The sequence below is a fragment of the Python bivittatus genome, unplaced genomic scaffold (assembly GCF_059951505.1).
Source record: "Python bivittatus isolate LINGU-HERP-01145 unplaced genomic scaffold, Pbiv_v1 ctg000350_np1212, whole genome shotgun sequence".
Classification (NCBI taxonomy): Eukaryota; Metazoa; Chordata; class Lepidosauria; order Squamata; family Pythonidae; genus Python; species Python bivittatus.
Window position 1 is genome coordinate 36,070,001 of NW_028277074.1, and position 23,990 is coordinate 36,093,990.

At 34.1% G+C, this 23,990-nt stretch overlaps 1 protein-coding gene across 6 annotated transcripts in view; it reads left to right on the plus strand.

The window, feature by feature from the left end:
• Positions 1-23,729, plus strand: part of MID1 (midline 1) — a 183,450-nt gene extending 159,721 nt beyond the window's left edge. For 4 of the 6 annotated variants that reach the window (XM_088144936.1, XM_088144937.1, XM_007429176.3 and 1 more), the window contains exons 4-10: positions 8,266-8,373; positions 11,004-11,152; positions 14,430-14,557; positions 15,404-15,547; positions 20,649-20,810; positions 21,407-21,614; positions 22,285-23,729. In XM_088144936.1, the coding sequence (XP_088001062.1) occupies positions 8,266-8,373; positions 11,004-11,152; positions 14,430-14,557; positions 15,404-15,547; positions 20,649-20,810; positions 21,407-21,614; positions 22,285-22,633 (1,248 nt within the window). In that variant the 3' untranslated portion in view covers positions 22,634-23,729. Of the gene's footprint in view, positions 1-8,265; positions 8,374-11,003; positions 11,153-14,429; positions 14,558-15,403; positions 15,548-20,648; positions 20,811-21,406; positions 21,619-22,284 lie in introns of all 6 variants that reach the window. The other 2 variants (XM_088144938.1, XM_025167262.2) reach the window with 2 other exon arrangements.
• The last annotated feature ends 261 nt before the right edge of the window (positions 23,730-23,990 follow it).

The following is a 23,990-nucleotide window of genomic DNA, read 5'->3' on the forward strand; positions in this document are numbered from 1 at the left end:
AACAGAAGTAGACCTGATCAATTATTTTATGTTAGCATATTGTTTTAGTTATATTCTCTGGAGATTTCGTTGTAGTCTGGCAGGAATAAAGTAGGAATGAACAATTAGTAGCATGAAATACAGATTGCTTCCTGCAGTGAACAGCTGTAAGGGAATTCATACATGGTGACAAGTGAGCCCAAGAGATTTCACAAGATGCTGGCATGAACTAACTGTATACTGTAAAATATGCTCCATAATTCTTTGTGGTACCCAGAGGCTCTTCAACAGATGGATTAATGTGGACAGGATTCCCTGAAGATAATAAGTTTGACCTTCACAATTAAAGCACATTATTTTCAATTTTAATTCTAGTTTTTATACCTATATTTCCTTAAGCATCACATAGCTTCTACTTTACCATGACAGTCATATGGAAAAAGTAAATTCAGTTGTTAATATAGTATTGCTTTATACATGTTTACAGTATAGATTATATCTGTTACAAACTCAAGGAAAAAAATCCAGTAATATTTTATGAATTGTTGTCTATAAATACTTTATGAATTGTTGTCTATAAAATAATTAGTTGATTAATTAAGATTTATACTGCAATTTTACTATAAAAGTAAATGTGGTATAGTGTTATTTTTTGTTTAAATTTCAGTCAACTTTAGATGACTCAAGTTTCAGAAATAAATGACACCGATTTATAACTAAGCCTAAAATTGAATTATAACAATGGACTCATAATTTGACGTCTTTAAGGCTGCACCCTAATGTATATTATCCTAATTTATTAGAAAGTATAGATATGGCTACCTTTATCTACCCTGTGTAGCAAACAAGCAGAGTAATAGTATAAGAACAATGTACTCCATATTTCGAGATGTGTGGCTGCTGATAGTTTTGGGAGTTGATCTCTGCGCATCTGGAAGATGCCTAGGTTGGAGAAAGCTGGTTTAGAAAAACCAGGTATCTTGTTAGCATACTGCTAACCTCAGATAAAGCACTAGATTACAAATCAGGAGATTCTGAGTTCTAGTCCTGCCTTAGTCCCGAAACTAGCTGGGTGACTTTGAGCTGGTCACTCTGTCTCAACCCTAGGAAGAGGGCAATGGCAAGCTGTTTCCAAAAATGTTAACAAGAAGACTGCATGGACTTGTCCATGTAGTTACCAGGAGTCAAGACTGAGTCAAGGGCACAAAAAAACCAAAACAGAACAAAACAAGCCCTTCAAATAAGTGTAAACTAAGCAGGTAGGATCTAAGAAAAAATCCAAATTAATTATTTGTTATGCCTTGCTGGTCACTGTTGTTCCGTTAGTACTACAACTTTGATTCATGAAGCAGATCACAGCAAAATATAGGTTTAATATATTTTTTCATAAAGAAAAGTGTTGGTTCAAGGAGCTAATCATGCAAAAAGTCCCTGCTGCAAAGTATAGAACTGAAATGCTGTACAGGTAGATCTGCCTCAGTCAGTGACCATTCAGAGTTAAAACGGTGATGGAAAGGTAACTTTGCGACCAATGCCTGCATTTATGACCTTTGCAGTCACGAGTTTGCCATTACAGTCAGTTAGTACATGTTGTCTTATGCCTGACCCGTTTTTTTCTTCCCCCCCTCCATCCAGAGTAGAGAGATTGCCTAAACAAGTTAACAAGCTCAGCACTGTGATCTTAATTAGCTGGCTCACAGATGCTGCCTGAAACTGCAAGACTTTAATTAGTTTCACACCTTCAGCTTTTGTTTGCCCCCTAAGCGGCTCAGGGCTCAGAGCTCAGAGCTGGGAGTGCACTAGATAAACAGCTGGCGCTAGTGCATTCCTTTTGATGTGTATTCCCCATTGTGTGCCTGCTTACTCTCTTGTAATCCCTTCCTCTCTAGTGAATGTAAATACAAACAATTCCCTTCTTGCTAATTATCCCAGCACCAGGGTGAGCATTCCAAAGGGTGGGAGAGTGGGGAAGCCTAGCTATAAGATTTGCTCTTTTACCCAGCTTCCTCAAGAATTGAGTTCTGGAGACCTTCCCCACCATCTGGTTCACCTGGCTGTTTGAGGTAGCAGCCTTCTGATGCTGTAAAGCAAACAAAAGCTGAAGTAAAATCATAAGCTCAGTCACAGTCACATGGTTTTCCACGTAGCAACTGTGTCACTTAGCAACTGACTTGCCGATCCCAATTGTGGTTGCTAAACGAGGACTGCCTATATAATAATTCTGGGAAGCAAAGCGTGGAAGAACTTTTGAGAACTCTCTTGCTTTGCACGTAGAAAATTGGAGCAGAGATCAAACCCTGGAATGGCTTTTGAATTATAGATAAAACTATGGGTTATGTGTCAAAATAATTGACTAAATTATTTTCTTTTGTTTTTTAATTGGGGCAGAGATCACACAAATATATAATTGGAGATAGTCATGGTATCACAGAGTTTGAGAACCCCTGTGTTACATCAGTCTTAAACAAATGCGATAAAATCCTACTTAATCCTAGTCCACAAATGAAGCTTATGTATTTATGAATTTAGGTCTTTAGGGTTTTTTATATGTGTGTTACTGATAGTTTGGGACACAGACACTTGCCCATGGACCAGATTTCATCCATTTTCTTTTATAATTTCTAAAAAGGCTATTGTCTTTTTTTCTTTTCGCATTGGCTTATTTTTTATCTTTTATAAGCTATATATAAAGAAGCTTCCTTTTTAATTTGATCTTACACTCAACAATCCTTCTATAGTAAAGATGCAGCTGCCATCTTGTAAGCAGATGTGTTATTTTTCTTTGATCTTAATTTTTTAGATTGTTCTCTTTTGCCAAAGGATAACAGCTGTGTAGCTCATATATCACTTTATCCCATTCCCCCTAAAATCACAATAAAATAGCTAAATTCACCTTCTTTAAGTGTTATTATTAATCAAGAAATCTGTGGCCATTTTTACAAGCAACATTTTCATATTTATATTTATATAAAAAATGAAAATGCTTCACTAGCTGGAGTGCAGAATTTACTTTAGGAGGGCTCCTTTAGACCATTTATATCCATAGCAAATTAGCAAATGTGAACACATCCACAGCTTCCTAAATTATGGCTTGTGAAGTGGTGTGTGCTAATTTGAGTTATAAAGAATTTGGTTTACATTTAGACTATGCTTGACTTATACCCAAACCAAGGAATGCTGATCTTATATCAGTGAAAAACCAGAATGTTAAACTGGAATAAAGAATGAAAAAAAGAAAAGAGAGAAACTTGTTCCCAAGACACTTTTCCCTGGCTGCTTAATTTATGAATGTGTCAGTGCATTTTTTTATATAATGACACCAAACAATTGTTGATGGTTTCTATGGGGAGAAGAACATGATGGTCTGAAGTAACTCTCAAGGGGGAGTATATCTCAAACTCTTCCTTTTGCCGATTATAGCCTTTCTGCAGTTGAATGGCATATGAATTGTGAAAATAAAATAATTATCTAAAATTATTTGCACTCACATATTCTCATTCATCATTATAATTATCATTAATTTATTTTGTTAGTTTCTAAGGCCACCAGATCTTTACTGAGTTTGTCCAAATGTGTAGCCTAGGCAATTGAACGTTGCTGATGCCTGGCTTTTCATCCCAAACTTTCACTTATTTATGCCTATGAAAATTACTCCTGGTTAGCTGGAGTTTTCTTTGGCTTGGACAGATGGAGCTGGCTGGAATTCCAGACAATTTTAGGCTCAGTTTACCTCCAATTCAGCCATTACAACATCAAATGGTAGCTCGGAAGCTATGGAAGGGCTCCTGAATCAAGATATATTTCAGACTAAGAACAGTTCTTTCAAAGAAATGCAAGAATTTGTGGATGTGGGTTCATATTATTTGTAATATTGTATATTAAGATCTAGTATATATCTTTATATACAAGATATAAATATAGTAAAACATTGTTCAGCTCATACATTTTTCCAAGAATGAAGGTTTTACATGTGCTCTTGGGTTCCTCTGTACATATCTTAACCATTTAGAGTTTCAAAATGACTGTGTATATGTTTACACTTCTCTAATATAATTTTTCTGTAAGAAATAAGAGTAAAGAAGAGTAGACTCTATGCATCTGTTCACATACAGCCTGTTAGAAACTTTGAATGAATGAAGCAGCATTAAAATTAAAACCAATATAATCTTAGTTAACTATACTTTTACCTAGTATATCTAGACTGCACCTTAGATCACACCCATAGAGTTTAGTTAGATAGTTTTATAAATGAATTTTAACTTTATTTTATCTTTTAATTTTATTTTATCCTGGATTGCTATCATTTTAAGATAGACTGTGTATACTTTCACAAAGGATTATCCTTGTACTGGTCCAGGGCTGCAATAGATGATGATGATGATGATGATGATGATGAAGAAGAAGAAGAAGAAGAAGAAGAAGAAGAAGAAGAAGAAGAAGAAGAAGAAGAAGAAGAAGAAGAAGAAGAAGAAACCACCAATGGTTGAAAGCCACTGCTTTGATTAGATGGGTGCCTACTGATTTATATAATTACAGATTAGAAACAAAACATATGACAACATGTGACCCTGCCCAGGACATCTATCCTTTTGTTAGAAAAGAAGGACTTAGGTAGCATAAGAGCAGATCCAAATTAGTGCTTTTGCGTCATTGGTATTTCTGATGATCTGAAGCAAATGGGTAGATATTGTTACATATTATATATTCTTCTTTTCACACATTACAACAAACACATGGCCTTCCTTATATTTAATCCACCCTCTCCTTACAGCTCTTTAAACTGTGCCTCAAGATAAGAACTAAGATGAACCTCTAAACCTCAAACATGTCAGTTTGATATCAAATTAGCCCAATAGTGTTACACTCCATGTTTATCTTTTCATCTCATGTCCTTAGCCACTGCTTTTGGCTGGTGAGAAACTTCGGCAGCAGAAATTCAACACTGAGCCACTGCTTGCAGCAGTTCTGTTTTGTTATAAGGTAGAATTTGAGTTTCTTTTCTCCCTTGGTTTTAAACCTATTGGACAGATCTTTCCTTCTGTGTCTTGCAGCGCCCATTGAAGTGAGCTCATACTTTTCAAGGAGAGCCAGAAACTAATCACATCCACTTGATTATCTGAGCAGAGATACTCTCTTTGCCATTTGTGAAAGGAATGATGGAAATGTGGGCACCATCGCCTTTCCCCATATTTGTGTATGTGCGGCCCAGGGAGGGGGAGGGAATCTTTTGAAATGTGTTTGGCATTTATGAAAAGCATGCATTATTTAGTCAAAAGAATGAAGCTGTTTCAGTCTGTTGCACAGCACATAATCAGAACACAGCTGTGGAAAAATCAGGAACAATTAGCCGAGAGAAGTGGGAGGAAACCTGTTTTCCTGTAGATGATTTAAAGGCCACGATTTCAGCCAATGTTTTCTAACAAACCATGGAATCACGTACAAAAATCATTCTTAAGTTATACAGCACAGGAAAAATGATTTTTCTCTAGGTCTTCAAACTCAGCTGTGCCCGTTCTATTTATAGTGGAAACACTTCTCTTTTAACTCAGTTCTAGACATATATTTTAACATTGCTTTGGGATCCACATACAAGACTTGGGTCAAAAGGGATGATTTATTTTAAGTCCAAGTTTTGTACACTCTTGAGAACAAAAGTGGATGGGTTATCTTGATAAAACTGTCCCGCACTGGGGCAGCATTTCTCAGTTATGAAAATCTTCAGAGCAAGATAATGTTACAGTTACAAGAAGCATTGGTGTTATTTAAGGTACCTTGCAGTCTCCTTTCTTGTGTGCCAGCCAAATTAAAAATCCCCAAAGAAAAGGAGAATGTAGAAAAGTAAAACAGAAGGATGTTTTAAAAAAGCAAAATAGGATTTTATTACAGATAATGAAATTGCCAGTATTTTAAAAAGACTTCTGTTCCTGAAACAAAGACATCTTTTAAAACCAGGCAAAATGGGTCTCTCCCTTCAGTTTTCCATGAAATGGGCTTAGAAAAATCTCTTGGTTGTGGTTTAGCAAAAATTAAAACTATGCTGGCAGCCTGTTCCGCAATACACTGCATTAAACGATAATAGGGCTTTGTTTGTTGCAAAACAAATAATAATGTAGTCTGTGTTTTCATTACGTGGCACAATGCTGTTCTTTATGTTTGTTTGTTTTTTAATTCAAAAATTTAAATTTTGGAATAGTTCAGCTCTGTCACAGAGAAACAAGCAGTAGTAACAGAAAGGATTTAATGTTAATCCTTATAATTGGTCAGTTGATCACAACATAGATACTCAAAATTACTCTTTATTTCTTGTGTATAAAGTGGACAACAGAATTTGCACATTCTGCTGCAAATTATATATTGGGAAAATTAGACTGAACCGTAGTTAATGTAATTGTTGAAGAGTCATTGTTGAAGGAAATAGACTGGGAGAAATACATATTGAAACATTTAAGGCAAGATAAAATAAAAGAATGAAAAGAAAGTGAAGGAAAGTAAGCATTTTATCAGATTATAACGTAACTGGAGATATTATTCACAAACTATGCTAGAAACATGAGGGGATCAGATCTGAGGAAGAAAATTGATCACCATATTAATAGAAAGTTAAGATGCTCAAGATACAAAACAAAACTAGGGTATAGTTATCTCAGTAAATAGTCTGACTTGTTTAATCTTAAGTATAATAGATATAGCAGTAACTATGAAACTAAAGTGATTTTGCCTTTTTTGTGTACACACTGGTTGGCTTCTTTTTTTATAGTACTTTTATGTATTAACGTTGAGAATTTTGATATAGGACAATATAAACCTGTTGAAACTGGGGGTGAATAATAGGTAGCTGTGCAGATACTGTTGAATTTTAACTCTGGGAATTGGAAGAATTATACCCTAACAAATTAAAGAGCTATTCATTGTCCACCCTGGAATGTATTTGACATTCCTGATAGTACAGTTACGAAAAATAAGGTTGGGTGGCTGTTTTTATGGGAAGACTGCCTGAAATTCACAACTGATTGTCTTATTGTTGCTTTAAACATGTGACTCAACTGAATCCCTCAAAAGTGCTGTCTATCTCAGGACTCCACATACTTCTTTAACAAAGACAGTGAATGTTGGCTCAGTGTGCTCAACAGATGTGACACAATACATTATATCATGTGTTGAAACTCTGATCATATTGTAGGCTGCATATTATAGGATTACAGATATCATAAAAGATTATAAAAGATAATTATAAAGTTATAAAGAGTTCACAAATATTTGCTTACCACTGTATTATTTCTTATAGCTTACTGGCCAGCTTACTGATCATCATTTAATTGCTGATCACACAAAATTTGGCTGTGCTGCTCAAATCATGGCAAAATAAAAGTGATATTGTTTAAAAATAATTTTAATACATAGCAGTATCAGCAAAAACCTGATGGTTGATTGGGGTTGGGCATCTATATGTACTCTGCTTATGTTTTGGTTGAGAATTCAAATTATTTGCAGTCAATGTTAGATAGATTGTATAATGCAAAGAATATGGAGTTGGAAATTAATATGTTGAAGACCATGATGGTTGTGTTTGATAGGGAATATGCAAGTTATATATAAACTAGAGCATGTATGAGAATTTATATATCTCGGTTTACTAAAGATGGGAAACGGATGAAGAAATTTTAAGATGTGCAAATGCCAGTAAAAGTCGTGGTTAGCATGTGGTCTTCTTGTGAACAATTAATTTTTGTCAAAGAAATTTCAAATTGTACATTTAAAAATGCACTGTGTTATGTGGAAATAAGGATTGGGTGTATTAGCAGAAACAACAGTAAGTTCAGTGCAGTGGGAAAGGGATACTTAAGTATGAATGGTAAAACAAGAACAAATCGCATCAAGAATAAATATGGATTCAATAAAAAATAAGTGAACAATATAAAAAGAATACATTGATATTGTTTTGTCATCTCAATAATAACAGTGAATGAGATTGTCACCGGTTGAAAATTTGTTCCAACTTATTCTGGAGAAAATTAGGCAGGAAATGGTATATAAGGGAAAAAAGAGGATGAGGAAATTATACTACATGAAATCAAGTTCATTCAATATTGGATATCACCCATATAATTGTTATTTTTGTCAATATTATCTGAGAAAATGTATTGTTTTCAGGAATCCGTACATTCATTGACGTTTAAGAGCATTTAAAACATAGGTATGAAACAATGAAACTTTGTTAGTTTTATCTCGTTCTGAATGCTTTTAAATTTTAAAAACTCAAGCGTAATAGTTTGATCCGCTGTTTAGGTGAACGCGTCCCGACAAGAATCCAAGCTGATGGAGGAATGTGACCTGCTTATTGAAATAATCCAGCAAAGACGTCAGATAATTGGAACCAAAATCAAGGAGGGAAAAGTAAGAATTTTATCTTTGAGGTTCTGAAACAGATTCAGATTCTTGCTGAACAGTTTATGCTCCATAAAATCTCTAATTTCTTACTTGAGTATTCTACAAAATGCACATCTTGAAATCTCAACAGCTGCTTCATTTATGTTCCTGTTTTCTATACTTGTTAAGTAAACATTTCAGCCTTCATTTAAAACCTGTTGAATGCCTTTAGTGTTAACAATAGCTTATGTTACTTTATTTTTTTCTATTATACGGTGTTTTATTTAAATAATAATTGTGCAAATGATATTTGCAAAGAAAAGTGTGCTTTCTTCACCAGAATAGTTTGCATAGTGATATTCTAAAAATATTTGTGCATTAATTAAGATTTGAAGAATTTGCCCAGGGCAGAAATTGACTATAAAATAAGTATTTTGAATTATAATAATCTGCATGGATATTGTAAATAAGTACTGTATTTCAGTAACATATTAAAGACACTTATATCAATTAACTTTCCTAGTTTGCGCTATAAGAAAGCAAAGTCATGGAAGCATATCAAGGGGAGTTGAGAGCAGTAGTGTAAAATATGATTTACAGAAGTAGAAATTTAATGAAATATTTTAATATTGTAATACAGAAGTTCAAGTTAAATGGTATTTCTTAATAACTGTACTACATCTACATCTAATGTTAAACTCTTGTGCAAAGTAAATCTCAGATATCCATTCCAGCTTGGTTATCTAGCTAACTGTGAAATCAGTTTCACCATGATCCTTGCTGTGGGTGTGGGTGTGCAAGCTATCTAGTCCTTAACTGCTAAAATAGCTTGAAAAAGTCAAATATAAACTCTCCTTGTGTGGGAAAAGTTTTGACAAGAAATAAAGCACGGGCAGGTTAAATGGTTCACTTAGCTGTCAAGTTATTCCAATTAACTTAAAATAGAAAGGCCTGTAGGCAAGGGCTGTTTCAGGACCACAGCTCTCTAGGTTGTTGTTTGACAAGTCCTGAAGTTCTTTACACTATTAACAAAATGCAGTTCCCTCCAGAATCTCATATGACCACCTTCTGTATAATCTCCTTGCTTACTTAACTGCAGTGTGAATGCATATTCCACCACCAAAGTTCATGCAGACTTTTTTATTGAATCAGAAATACTGCTCAGTTCCAAGCTTTACATTTAAATTAAGGGAAAGGAGATTTTTATTAACAGAGGTGGCTCATTTCAGTACTTTATGCAGTTGAGCTGGAGGGTATATGCCTTAACAAACCTGAGACATTCATTCCCAAACAAGGTATGTAGTTAGTGGTCATGACTCTCTTTTTCCTTTGTAGAAGCCCAGTCATTTCCAAACAAGGGCAGTGTGTCATGCATTTTTCCAGCAAATTAAGCAGGTGTTTCCACCAGCTGCTTTAGCAGTATGAGAATGCAGTTAAGCAACAGAAATGGTATACTTTGGATTTGACCTTTCATACAAGTCTGTCCACTTTCTCTCAGCCTAATGACAATAGAAGACACTGCAGTGTCTGGAAGTGTACTGGAAAGAAAGGACTGAGATCATCCAAACACTAGGTTTATAGAAAGCCTGACCGAGTTGTAGGTAATTTCAGGAGGGCTTCTGTTTCTTTAGTGAGGAATGTCAAAGGTCACATGTTTCAGCAAATAGGAATGAATGAGTCAGGAGATCTTATCATTTCTGTTTACAAATATAAGATGCTTGAGTTGGCATAAAAATAAACATAAGAATAGTTGCACTGGATCAGATCCAGGGCTTATATAGTATAATGTTCTGTTCCCAGAGCCTCAATGGAAAGCTCCCAAGTATGATATGACAAAAAAGTTGTTTTTATTGTTGCAACAATCGCAGTGTTGAATGTAATTAAGCATATAGTTTGCCAAGTTAAAATACCAGGTCCCTATCAGGTTGCTATAGGAGGATGGCACCAACAAAGATTGAAGCCCATAATATATTTCAATCTTCTTTATATTCTATTACCCTTCCATTTCAGATGCAATTCAATACATACTGAAACATACTTGCAATGAAAAAGGTCTACTAATTCAATGGGACTTACTGTTAAATAAATATGTTTAGCATTGCAGTGTACAGGATATTAAAGGTTAATTGGAATTAAAATGTACAACTTTCCCATTTGTATTACACGGATTATGCAGTCCTATACCCACTTTTGTTAATATACCACAGTGACTCACTTAGCTGGAAAAAAAAAACACCAGGAAAAGAGGCTTCTAAGGGAAAAGATTTATTTTATTGTCAGTCAACACAGATTCTTCCTTTTGTTGTAAGGTCAAGAATTACAGCAATTACACAGCTTTGTAAGCTGCTTAGAAGACATCCATTTGGGGGAACTGGCAATTACAATAGACCATTGTTATCCAAGAAGCAGAGCCTGATGGAAATTGACATTTCTTGTTATTAAAAAAAATGAAAGAAAATGAGCTGTGGTTATTTTGGGTCACCCCACTGGAAAAATAATAAATATTTTCCTAGAACATAGGCTCAAATTGAAACAGAAGTGCAAAGTGGTTGAGCTACTTCCATTGGCACTCAGCTCGTGCTGTGGCTGTGAAGAAGGTCAAATGTTAAAGCCCAGTTTTGTGTTCATGGAACTAAAAGTTTTCTTCTTTCCTCCAGGTTGGGAGACTGAGAAAACTGGCCCAGCAAATAGCTAATTGCAAGCAGTGTATTGAACGTTCCACCTCTCTCATCTCACAGGCTGAGCAATCTTTGAAGGAGAATGATCATGCACGCTTCTTGCAGTCGGCTAAAAACATAACTGAAAGGTAATGCCATAAATAGGTCTGAAGAGCCTCAAGAATTAGGTAATCTTGTTAACCATTTTCTTTCTAAAAGGGCAATCAGATATTTCAAGGAGAAATCAAACGTTTATGATTATCAAAAATCAGAAATTTAAAGGAGTAATATAATGTAGGTATAAAAACCACAACACTACCTGTTTTTGCCTCTAACAACTGGTATTCAGAGGCAAAATGTCAAAGACTGATTAAGAAACATCATTCTAGAAAAATGTAAGAATACTTCCATATAATTGCACATTTCCATATAATTTATAAAATGGTTATCAAAGCAACATACAGTATGTTAGGGGAATGTATGTTGGTATTCTGATATGTACATATTAGATCTAAATGTATGGAAGTTTTTTTTGTCAGAATCATGGAATATTATGATCTGTTACGTATCTTGTATTTTATAGTTTATATTTAATTGGTATATATATTAATTACAGCAATAAACAGAAGATGACTTTCAGAAAATATTTATTGCAAATATAGGACTCTTAATTTCATACTCTGATTATTACAATTCTGCTTAAAATATAGAAAGAGAGTAATGGTCTTTTAAGGCAGACATGATAGCATATGCCACAGAAAACCATATCCATTCCTCCGTGTATGTCGCTTTTTTAAAAACATATGCAGTAAATGTGAAGACATATTATTTCAGCATTAACTTTATCATCAGAGATACAACACTTATTTTCTATATGCTTGTATATTCTTCCTTTTAAAATATTATGTTATTATAGCAACAAAACAATGAGTATCTTGTACATGTGTATGTTGTGAAATAACATAAATAAAATGTGTGGAAATCTATACTATAAGCAGACTTTAAAAAGTATAGCCAAATTATTGAGAAATCTTCCTCATTGCCATTGTTTTAAAAAAAGTAAATCAGATGTTATTAAAGAACAAATCTACAATTGATTACAGCACATCTAGTGCAGATGTTTCTGTCAACTATTGTGTAATAGTTCTTTTGTCAATTTCATGTGTACAGGTAGTCCCTGAGTTAAGAACACCCGGTTTAAGGATAATGCCTAGTTAAGAATGGAGCCTAGTGTAGCAAAATTCAAGTTACATACACAGTGATTCGAGTTAAATACACAATGGTTCAAGTTAATTACACAATGCTACTTATACAGTATTATACAATAATACTGTTCCGACTTATATACAAATTCAAATTAAAGATAGACCTTGAGAATGGAACTTGTTCTTAAACTGGGAACTACCTTTATAAAAAATACATGATAGATTTTTTTATCTGTTGATAGATTCCAAATAATGGGATATAGCCAAGAAAAAAAAACTGTTTGGTTTAGATCAAGATAATTATCCTGTAGATTTCAATCTAAAATATGACAATAGTAGGACAAGACTAAACAACAAGAGTGAGATCCTGAACTGATCTTCAGCATCAAGATGATTAAAACCATTTTTTAAAAATGTTTGAGGTATTCAGTATATGTGAAGTGAAATTTATGTAGTACTAGGCTTATGTTATTTTTTTTAACGTGTAAAGCAATTTTACACTGATTTATATAAAGAAGGCATTCAACTCATTATCTCAAAAGTTGTATTAACAAAATCAATTTCATCTGATTTTTTTCAGTTGATAAAAATGGATCATTGGCTAAGAGACTACATTGAAAATATGGAATTACATAGCAAATATGGAATTTTAGAAGCAGCAATGGCAACAGGATTTATTCACTATACCTAGAAGTCTATGTTATATAATATTACTTCCTGAGACTTGGAAGAGTTTACCACCAGAGGGAAGGGCAGTGGTGGGGGCTAGATTGCTTTCTTTCCTTTCCTGCATCCAGCTGGTATTCTGGGTAAATTCTAAAGAATAAAAGCCCTAAGCAAACTCTTACTATTTAATTTCATGAGGGGGTGTTTGTGCACAGGGATTTGACCACAGGCATACATTCCTATAGAGAAGAGTATTATTAGTCTACAGGTCAGTGGTGGGTACTTTGCTGATCTAACAGATAGAAAAACAATAACACCCTGCTAATCAGCCTCAGAGTTAAATGCATGTTATTCATACTTATCTTGCACAAAGTAAAGGAATTTTAGAACATCTAGATCATGTTTTATTTCTGTTAAAACAGTGGATAAGTTCATATTTACTAACTGAGAAAGCTTCCTATTTTTTTATACCGAGAAGAACCAAGGAATCACAACACAATCTGAAACTGCAATTTCTGTATAAGTCAAAATTATTACTGAGACCCAGTGATATCAAGTCTACTTACTCCCATTGATAGAGTAGCCATACAGAATGTTAAACATAATTAGGAGCTGGGTCTCTGCCTTACTTATATAACATGCCATCTGCATTCAACTTTCTAGAATCTGCTTAATTTGCATTATTTCTTTATTTTTTTCCATTTATATAGCTACCCATCTCAAATGCATGACTCTAGGAGACTTACAATCAAACAGATAAAACAGATAAAATACCTAAGAGTTAGAATCTGTTAAGGAAAATCATATAATTTTAATTTACACATGGATTAGCGAAATAAGCATATCACTGGACTACAACATACAATATTTGCCTAGCTTGGAAATATGATCCTCATTATATCTAGGAAGGGTTGTCATTCATCTTGATAGGGCCATTAATTATTTGTTCAGCATTAATAAATCTGCTTTATCTTGAAAATAATAAGGTTTTAAACCTGGCAAAATAACTTAGTTTTGAATAATTGCTAAACAGTTTCATTTAAAGCATTTAAAGCATTTGTTTAAAAATAAATTACTAAATGGTGAAAATATAATAGTTTTATTCTGTAATAAACCCTAACTGCAATCATTTCTCATGAAATTCAAAATTCAACTTGAGATCTCAGAATCAAATGACAATTGCACTGAAGCATTTGTAACATTTTAATGTAGCACATATCATGAATGATAAATTAGTAAAAGATATTGAAAATGTGTAACACCAACTGTCAGTCACTTTTAGCAGAAACTACAGTAAAGTAACATTGTTCATGGGTTCCATTATAACTGTCCCAAACGCAGTTCCCAGGATCTGCAAATGAGCAGGCAGTACATCATGGTATTAGGTAGCTGTCTATATTCTTCTTGACCAGGAACATGTTGCTGTTCAGGAGTATGAAAATTACATTAAGTGCACTCCTTAACTTTTTTTTTTTTTTTTAGTATATGCCTTAGGTATCCTCACCATGTAAAATGATTTCCAGGATTGAACCCAAGTTTGTTTGTTCCCTTTTAGGGTTGCCATGGCAACTGCATCTTCCCAGGTTTTAATTCCTGAAATTAATCTTAATGACACTTTTGATACATTTGCGCTGGATTTTACCAGAGAAAAGAAACTTCTGGAATGCCTTGATTATCTTACTGGTAAGAGTCTAGAATATATGTATGTACGTACATACTCATTTTAACATAGAGCAGAATGCCATGTAGTAAAATTCACTGGATAAAAAAGAAGTTACTGTGATTCAAGGAAAATAACATTTTAAGGAAGGATACTGCAATAATTATTACTGCGTTTTGCAAGTGTGTAGATGGGACGCAATTAGAATATCCTTCCCGGTTCCCAGATTTGTATGTAGTAATATCAGTTTAGCCATCACAAGTTCATATAGCTTATATTGCAAAGGGATGCTTAGAAAATGTTCATATTTAATAGAATTTATAAGGATCGATCAGTGATTGCAACATATTCTGCAGAGTCTGTTTTGACCTCATGAGAAAATAGTTCTGACATCTGGGATTTCACTATTCAGCCAGCATTAACTCACATCACTGCAGTATTTTCTTATAGTCCAAAAGAAGTTTGTGGTTTATTGCAAATTCAAGCTAAAGGCATTCAACATATGAATATTCTCCTCAAACTGCTATTATGTCAGAATACTGTAAGTAGAAGTAATAATCAGTGTTTGAGATGGGACCTGAAGAAGATACGGAAGCTGGATTTGGGAGGTACACCAAGGGAGTGTGTTTCAGTGGACATATGAGCAGCAAGAGCCACTGTGCATGGATATAGAAGAAATGTGTCCATTCCATACCATACAAAATTGTGTCTCTGGGGTTATTAATTACATAAAGGATCTTCTTGCTAATATTCTTTCATAAGTCCATGCAATGATATAGAACATGTTTTTTCTTGTTCTCATACATTTGTGATAAATGGATAATGGATAAATGAATGAATGTTTAACACCTCATTTAAACCTTTTACAGCTCCCAATCCACCAACAATTAGAGAAGAGCTTTGCACAGCTTCTTATGACACAATCACAGTTCACTGGACTTCAGATGATGAATTCAGTGTGGTCTCCTATGAGCTTCAGTATACTATCTTCACTGGACAAGCTAATGTAGTTAGTAAGTATGAAGCATTTGGCATCCAGTTCGTTTAATTTTGACTTTCACTAAATCATTTCCCAACACATAAAAAAACAAGCAAAATAAAGATAGGGGAAATGTACTTTATATTTGATGTAGAATCTAAGGGCGTAAAAATAAAGCATTGAATATGAGCAATAAAACATTTTGTTATCTAAGAGATCTATGGGGAGCTTTCAGGATTTGTCTTTTAATTTTTACAAAAGTGATTTTGAGTGCAAGCGTAGATCAGAGGCCAAGTGTGTAATGCTTTAACAAGATAAAATTATAATTAAACAGCTTTTAACACCTTAATGATATACTAATTTATTATGATAGATATTTGCAGGGGACATGGCATGTAAGGGTTGAGTACAGTTGGTGTTATGCTCATTTGATTTAAAAAAAAAAAAAGGAATTACTTCCCCTAATTCCCCTAAAAGGATTTTTTTTAAAAAAAGAGTCTCAAACTTCTGAAGGCCCACAACTTTCCTCTATAGGCATAACAGTGCAATACATTGGTATATCATGCTATGATGCATAGCAAAATGAGAAGAGAGGCAGCAAAAGCAAGAAGAGAGAGTTGTGGAGAATCCATGTATGATTTTCATTACATTTGTGAAACAACTGTGTCTGGAAAGGGAATGTTTTAATAGCTACTAATTCAGTTTTACTTTGTAAACATCATAAAATTTGGTTAAGTTCTTCACTTTCCTTAAGTTGGCAGGCAGCTTCACTGGCTTCTCTGGAACATATTCAAAGAAACAGTATCATAAAGTTCAAATTTTTAAGAAGTTAGCTGAAGTATTTATGCAGTCACATCAACGCACTGTACATTGCTGCTAATGTATGCAAGATTATGAAAATATTTCTACCAATGTATTAATGATACATCAAATAAATTTAGCAACAGAAATCCTTCGGGGAAGTTGATTCAGTTTGATCTTATTTGCATAATTAATGTCTTTCCATGAGTCTGTTTATTTTATTATGGATCAGTTTAAACTTGTTACAACTTAGTAACATTATGCATCGGTCATTCACCAAGAAAGCTCCAGTTTCCAATATTCTAAATTGTTTAATGATTTTTTTCACCATGTTCTTTAGTCATGAGATAATATTACTTAATGTTGAAGATTAAAAAGCTTATTTTTTATTAATTTCACTCATTTATTTATTTATTTTTTTGGAAACTCATGTAACCTTCCTTTAATGATTTTTGAGACAATTACTTTCTCTAAGCCCAACAACCTCACAGAGTTGTGGGGGAAAATAGGGAGCACTATGTACACTGCCTTGATCTATATTTAAATATCCAATGAAACTGGGCAAAACAGTAACACGTAAGCTAATAGAAATATTTCTTAGAAACTTGCATTTTGTAGCAAGCCTGGATGTAAAGTTAAGAGTCTTAAATAGGAATTAGAGCAAAACAATAAAGTGAAAAGGCTGTGAAAGAAGTTGAGTTTCTTAGATTAATCACTAGCAGGCAGGAAAAGCTAATTGCTAGTAAACTGGGTTTCACTCTCTTTGACCCACTTTCTGCATAGCATTATGCTGATGGAAAGCACACTGTGTGGTAAAGACAATACGTCAGCTGCAAAACCCTGAAGAGAGGCTTTAAACAAAGCCTCTATATTGTGGGAAAAAGAGCTGAGGATGTTATTCCAGTCTTAATGAAGTAAAGCTTCATAATGAATCAGCATGAAATATTTTGCCTTAATGGGCTGTGAGGGTGGCAAATATTTATTGTATGATGTGGTTGAGATAGGCTGGTCATTTTACAGTATCATATCACAGTGTGAAATGTGCAAAGTATGGTGTGACCAATAGCTTCTGTTGTATATAGTTGCATTAGTGTGTGAGTGTATGGTGCCAATTTCCCTTTCTTTTTCGGGTAGGAATTTAGTGCTGTCTTGGTGTTTTGGACTTCAGTCCTGAATGACTCTGCAAATTATATTTTAAAACACCTGGAGGGCGCAATGTTAGATATTTTGCTGTAGAATTCTTTTTATACTGAGCTGTTTCCAAAATCAGACCAATTTGTTCTAATCATGCTCTTTGTTCTGCTGTTTTCTACTGTAGCATGCAGGAATAAAAATAAAATTTTAATGAAATAATTATGATTAATTCATTGTGTTTAGATCCAGCTTGTCCATCCAGACAATACTCAGTAGATATATATCATATGATCTTTCTGTGTGGGTGTTATAGAGATGTCATTCAAACTGAAGTAGTGTGTATATTTTATACAGTTTTAAATACTGTTTGCAAACTTGTCCTCTTAGTATATGTGCACAATGCTGTATATTCTCTACTTATTTTGACATTTAGTATTTGGGATTGTATTAGCAGGAGGTTGAGAGTGAATATTTCATCATAAATTGAGAAGGGTCATGACCATACCAAAATAAATTGAGAAGCTCATCAGTGTCAGCAAATGCATTAGTGAAGAAGTAGTAGCTGTTATCTGATATGCAATGACTACATATTTACTCTCTAGAAACAACTTTTGCCCACATACACAACTTAGGCTGTTGAAATGTTCTAGAATTTGCTTCTTACAAATTTCTTCTAAATTCTCATATTAGATCAATATTCATTATTGATAGGTTAAATAGTATTAAAAATGTTGAAATATCTTTTTTTTATTTCAGATGAATACATTAGGATTAAGATTTAACTCCATCTTTAGTAAAAGTGGTTTTTTTTCTTTACTTTAAAGGGATTACTGATTGATTCCTTATGGCTAAATTCAGACAATCCCCCCTTTGCAGCTATATGGAGAAGGGTTCATCTGGCTACAAGAGCCTGAAATACCTTTAAGAAGACAAGATTTTTACAATTTGTTGAAAGCATTGAAATCTGGAAACTAGAAAGCTTTTTAGTGTCTGTAAACTCATCTGGCAGCTGCATTTGAACTACTACTATGTCTCCCTAATTAAGCCCAGATTGAAGGCTCATTCAGTCACAATGATTATCCTATACTCATATTACCATTATGTTTACTTTATGCAAACACATCATATGTGGCCAACCTATTATTTATTTGTGCCAGTGGCTCTTCAAAAATCTGATGACATGGATTTATGAATTCATTACCAAGGAATTGTAGCCAAAATGGATTGCTGCAATTACACACTCACACAACAACCTCCTTTGGACTATGTAAGGAAAGGGAAAGAATCCGATCTGCATATTGAGCAATGTCTTCCCTAAATAGGAATGGAAAACGCTATGGGTATTTGGACTATGGTCTTTAATTAAGGTCCAATTATTTCATTACTAATTAATATTTAATTAATTATTAATTATTATGCTTCCAAACCTCAGCATTTGCATGTTCTGCAGAAAATTTGAGGACACCCTGAAAATTCCATCTGGTTTTACCATTTCCATGTAATATTTATTTGTTATCCCCTTTAGAAAACTACTCAGAAATCCCTCTGGTGTGGAAACTTTGTTTAAATCTCTGGAAAAGATAGATAGACTCTTGGCCAGATAAACATTTCTTCAAAGTGCCTCACCTGCAGGATGTTTTGCTATGGTTTAGATAGTTTGATTATTTATGTAATTATTTATTTGAATTTATATGGCCCATTCATGACTCTGGATAGCTAACAGTGTTAAAATAAAATATAAAAGCATAAAAAACAGAAGAAAACACACACACACAGAAACAGCAACCAGGGTAAAAACAGACCCATCAGTCACAAGTCAGCATAACCAATGTATGGATTCAGCCCCACCTCCTGATCCCCAGTACAAGCGCATTACGAACTGTAAGTTAAAATATTTGAAAAACGTAACTAATACAATGTATATGATTAAACAACATGAAAATATCCAATGAAATAAACACACAGAGAGAAACTTTCCTTATTTTTATTTTCAGCCACATAGAAAAGCGTCATAAGTTTAATAAAAAGCTTGACAACTGTCGATTCTTAAGGATTGTCTTTATATATATAAGTTTTGTGTTTTAAATAGTTGAAATGCCCTGGTATTATCAACTGATTTTTGCACTGCTGTTTCGATGATTAAATATTAGATATTACATCATTAGATATTAGAAGGATCTGCCGATAATTTTCCCCCACTCACCAATCTATTGTTGGAAGTTCAACAGCAAGAAAATCCTGTATAAAAAAACATAAATTTACCTCCATATTGCCTTCCCATTCCAGGTTCTCACAAATTCTGCCTGATATATTTCATTACAGCCAGTGCACTTATCTTTAATTTGTACTTATACAGTCTTTAAAATTCACAATGTACCATATGTGGTAATTTACTTTCCTTGCTTTAATGCATTTCTGTTTAACATCAAAAACATTAATTCAGCTAAATCAGCATTACCTTACAGATATTATTTCTGCTTAGAGGCCCATGGGGAATAAAACTGAAAAGGATCCCAAATTTTGTCTAGCTCACTGTCATCACAGTAGCACAGACTCCCAAGGCCCATCCTATATCCTAGATGGTAATGCCCTACAAAAGGAATGGAAATGCTATAATTCCTGTATAATGTATTATACTGTTGAAGGGAATTTGGAAGTTGTTAACCTTCCCATAAGAGTTTTCAGTTAACAGAAAAACAGATGGCAGTATTGAAACCACTTTCTCAAAACACTTAAGACAACTTCTCTGATTAAGTTACAAAATCCACCTAAAACTACCTAGTTACTAAAACTTTATACCATTTTTTTAATTCTTAGCTTTTTTGGGGGGGGGGAGCCATAGGTCCATTCCATAGGTCTATCCTCCCTTCTCCCCCACTTGTCTCTTATAGGAGCCTTTTACATAATGATATCCGTCCAGCCTAGTTGTCATCTCATTAGAACAGTAAATTACATGTGGATGTGCCCAATGCAGATTTGCTGTTTCACTTCAGGTTTTCTTTGTTCTTGGGGTGGAGCAGGGATTGCATCTCAGAGTCAGTGGAACAATTATTGTTGGTTGGCCAGACACTTAACCATTCAAAGAAGCAAAGGACTTCTACTCTTTTGAATTCTTGAACAGTTTCAGGTTTACCTTCTTGTTCAGGTGCATTTGAAAGGATGTTTCATAAAATGACTAATGCTTTTGATTTGAAATACAGGTCTGTGTAATTCAGCCGACAGCTGGATGATTGTTCCAAATATAAAACAAAACCACTACACAGTGCATGGCCTGCAGAGTGGCACCAAGTACATCTTTGTTGTTAAGGCCATTAATCAGGCTGGCAGCCGCAACAGTGAACCGGGAAAGCTGAAAACAAACAGTGAGTGGTTTTACATCCATCCGAATGCGTTTTCTTTTCCTCTTTTCTTGATTTGACTCAGCTGGACACTTGAAAAACACAGAGATAGTGTGTAAACCTCACTCGCATTTTAGTGATTTCCTCAATTGTACGACACTTACTCCATTCAGCAGAAATGTTTGCTAAAGTCTTTCAGCCCAACAACTTACTATTATCATTCATGGAAGCTCCTTTAAACTCTGAAACACTAAGAACAGTTTAGGGAAGGAAAGAAAACACACTGAAGGAGTACTATTTATTTTTGCTTTCTAAAAGTTTCCATTCCATGCTTACTTTTATTTACATATTTATTAAGATATTTGAATCCCACTTATCTAGCATAGACACTCAAGGTTTAAACTTACAAAGTTCAAAATAATCCAAAGCAACCGCTGAGAAAGCAAGGCAACTAAACAACACAGCATGACCATTGAATAAATTAAAATGGTTGTGGGGGGTGCTTTTGGGAAAATAATCAAATAGTGTACCCAGGGACTGCATCAATAGAAATTAAATGTCATTCTTGTGCATACCAAAACAGGCTTCATTTTAAAACTCTTATCTTTTTCATATTCAAGGCCAGCCATTCAAACTGGATCCCAAGTCTGCCCACAGAAAGCTAAAAGTGTCTCATGATAACTTGACCGTGGAGCGGGATGAAACCTCTTCTAAGAAGAGCCACACCCCTGAGCGTTTTACCAGCCAAGGGAGCTATGGGGTAGCTGGCAATGTGTTTATTGACAGTGGACGTCATTACTGGGAGGTGGTTATCAGTGGAAGTACATGGTAGGTGGGTCAACCCATACAAGAATGCATACTTTCTTTCACTAAATGATCAATAACACTTTGGATTTGTTTATTTTAACCAATGCAAAGAAAGTGACACAAAATTATAATACAACTTTAATCCGGGTTTTTTGTTGGTTTGTACAATAGTGTAAAAAAAAAAAAAACTTTATGCATAAAGGCAGCAACAGTTCAGATTATACTAATGGCTCTGTAGCTTAAATCAGATTGGATAAGACAGGTTTACAATGCTGCTAGGATCAGCTTCTACGTGGAGATGTTTCCAGACTGGATTCTCAGCCTTTTATGTTATTGTGGTATTCATCTGGCCATTCCAGAGACTAGGAGGATAGAGAACTAAACTAGAGACAGATATTCTCCTAGTAATTTTTCTACACTAATAGTTCAGAAGAATTTTCTTAACATATGTAAGCCAGACCTTGTTCATTTAGACTGCTAAAATTTCATAAAATGGCTGTTCTTAGAGCAAAAAAAATTGGGGCATTAAGATTTGCGTGGTAGCCTCTCACAGAACATTAACTAAATATGTATTGACTTTTTTGAAATGCAAAATACATTTTTAAAAGGCATATTGCTTCAGAAATACAATAAATACATGACATGAAATATGAATTTTCTCAAACTTTTCTTTCTTTTTTTTTTTTTGCAGGTATGCCATTGGTATTTCTTATAAGTCTGCACCAAAACATGAATGGATTGGAAAGAATTCTGCATCTTGGGTTCTTTGTCGTTGCAACAATACATGGGTGGTGAGACATAACAGCAAAGAAATTCCAATAGAGCCTGCACCCCATCTTCGCCGTGTTGGCATTTTGCTAGACTATGACAATGGTTCCTTGGCCTTTTATGATGCTTTGAACTCTCTACATCTTTACACTTTTGACATTACATTTTCACAGCCTGTGTGCCCAACATTTACTGTCTGGAATAAATGTTTGACAATAATAACAGGCCTTCCCATCCCAGATCATTTAGATTCTATTGAGCATATGCCATGATCATTACTGAATGAAGATGGATGATGAATGTCCTATGGACCTCACGTATACTTTTACTGAACTGTGACTGGAAGAGGAAAATACATTTCATACAAAAAAGAAGTCTAACTGTTTTCAGTCAAGGCTCAAAACAGGAAGATCTCCTTGGACATTGCTATTTGTTTTGTATTAAAAGCAAGATATGGCTTTAATAATTTCTCAAATTGCTTTTGTATCTAGTCTCCTTCAGGAAAATTTATAAATTATTTATATTAAAAAAAATCTCTAATAGGAACCCCCAATTTGGTATTTGCATTTGAGCACCTCATAACAATGACTTGTTTTTGCACATTAAGAGCTGTGTCACAAAGGTTTTACTAGATGTTTCCAATATTTTTATTTTATAATACGAAGAGTTAGTTGGAATCATTTGGAAGAAGGATACAGTACTAATTCTTCCATTTTGTTCATATGGTGCTTTCCTTACAGTCACTTTCACTCCATGAAATACTGCTTCAATTTGGAGCACATTAAATTATACTTTAATGTATAAAGTCAATGTCTGAATCAACTAGCAGTCAATATTATTGATAACAATTTTATTATATACTAATTATTCACCTCTGTCACAGTTAGTAATATGTATTTTCCATTTTTATTTTTGGTCTCAGAAAGCCAACAGCTAGAATGAAACAACTAAGATAGGTCTAAAGCGTGTCTTAGGTAAAAGTACCAATGAGATCAAATGATCGTCAATTTCTGGTGGCACTGATATGGATTCACATAATTGAAAAGGTACACAAAGCAGCCACATATGCAGTGCTAGGGATAGGCAATGTACAACTAATTTTAAGTTTAAATACGAGCATTTTGTTATGTTATAGTGTATCAATAAAAATAGTAAAAGGTATCTGTTTTGTAAACAGTGCCTGGAAAGAACCGTATTCCACTGTATCATTGTGTGGGATCTTTGAAGGGACCCAGGGTTCAATTTTCTTCTCCTAAACTCAATATCTTTCTTTTGAGTAACAAGGTCTATAAGGTCAAGTTTTTGAAGTCTTGGATTTTTTTCAGCAAGAATTCCAAATGGAAATACTTAAGTGTAAGATCTGCCTGCACACAAAGACTGAAAATACTTTTACATGAATAAGATACATCATTAATCCAATGTATTCACCTGAAAAGAACACCAGATTTTTTACCTGAAAAGACCAAAATGACTTATAGAAAATATGAGGGTCAGTAAAAATACCATCAATGAGGCAGTAAACTTTTTTTTTTTCCGGTCTAATCTTCCTTTTTCAGAATCATCTTCATTTTGGATAAATATGATAATTTTGTATATTTATGAAACATAGATAAGTTCAAGAGTCAAACA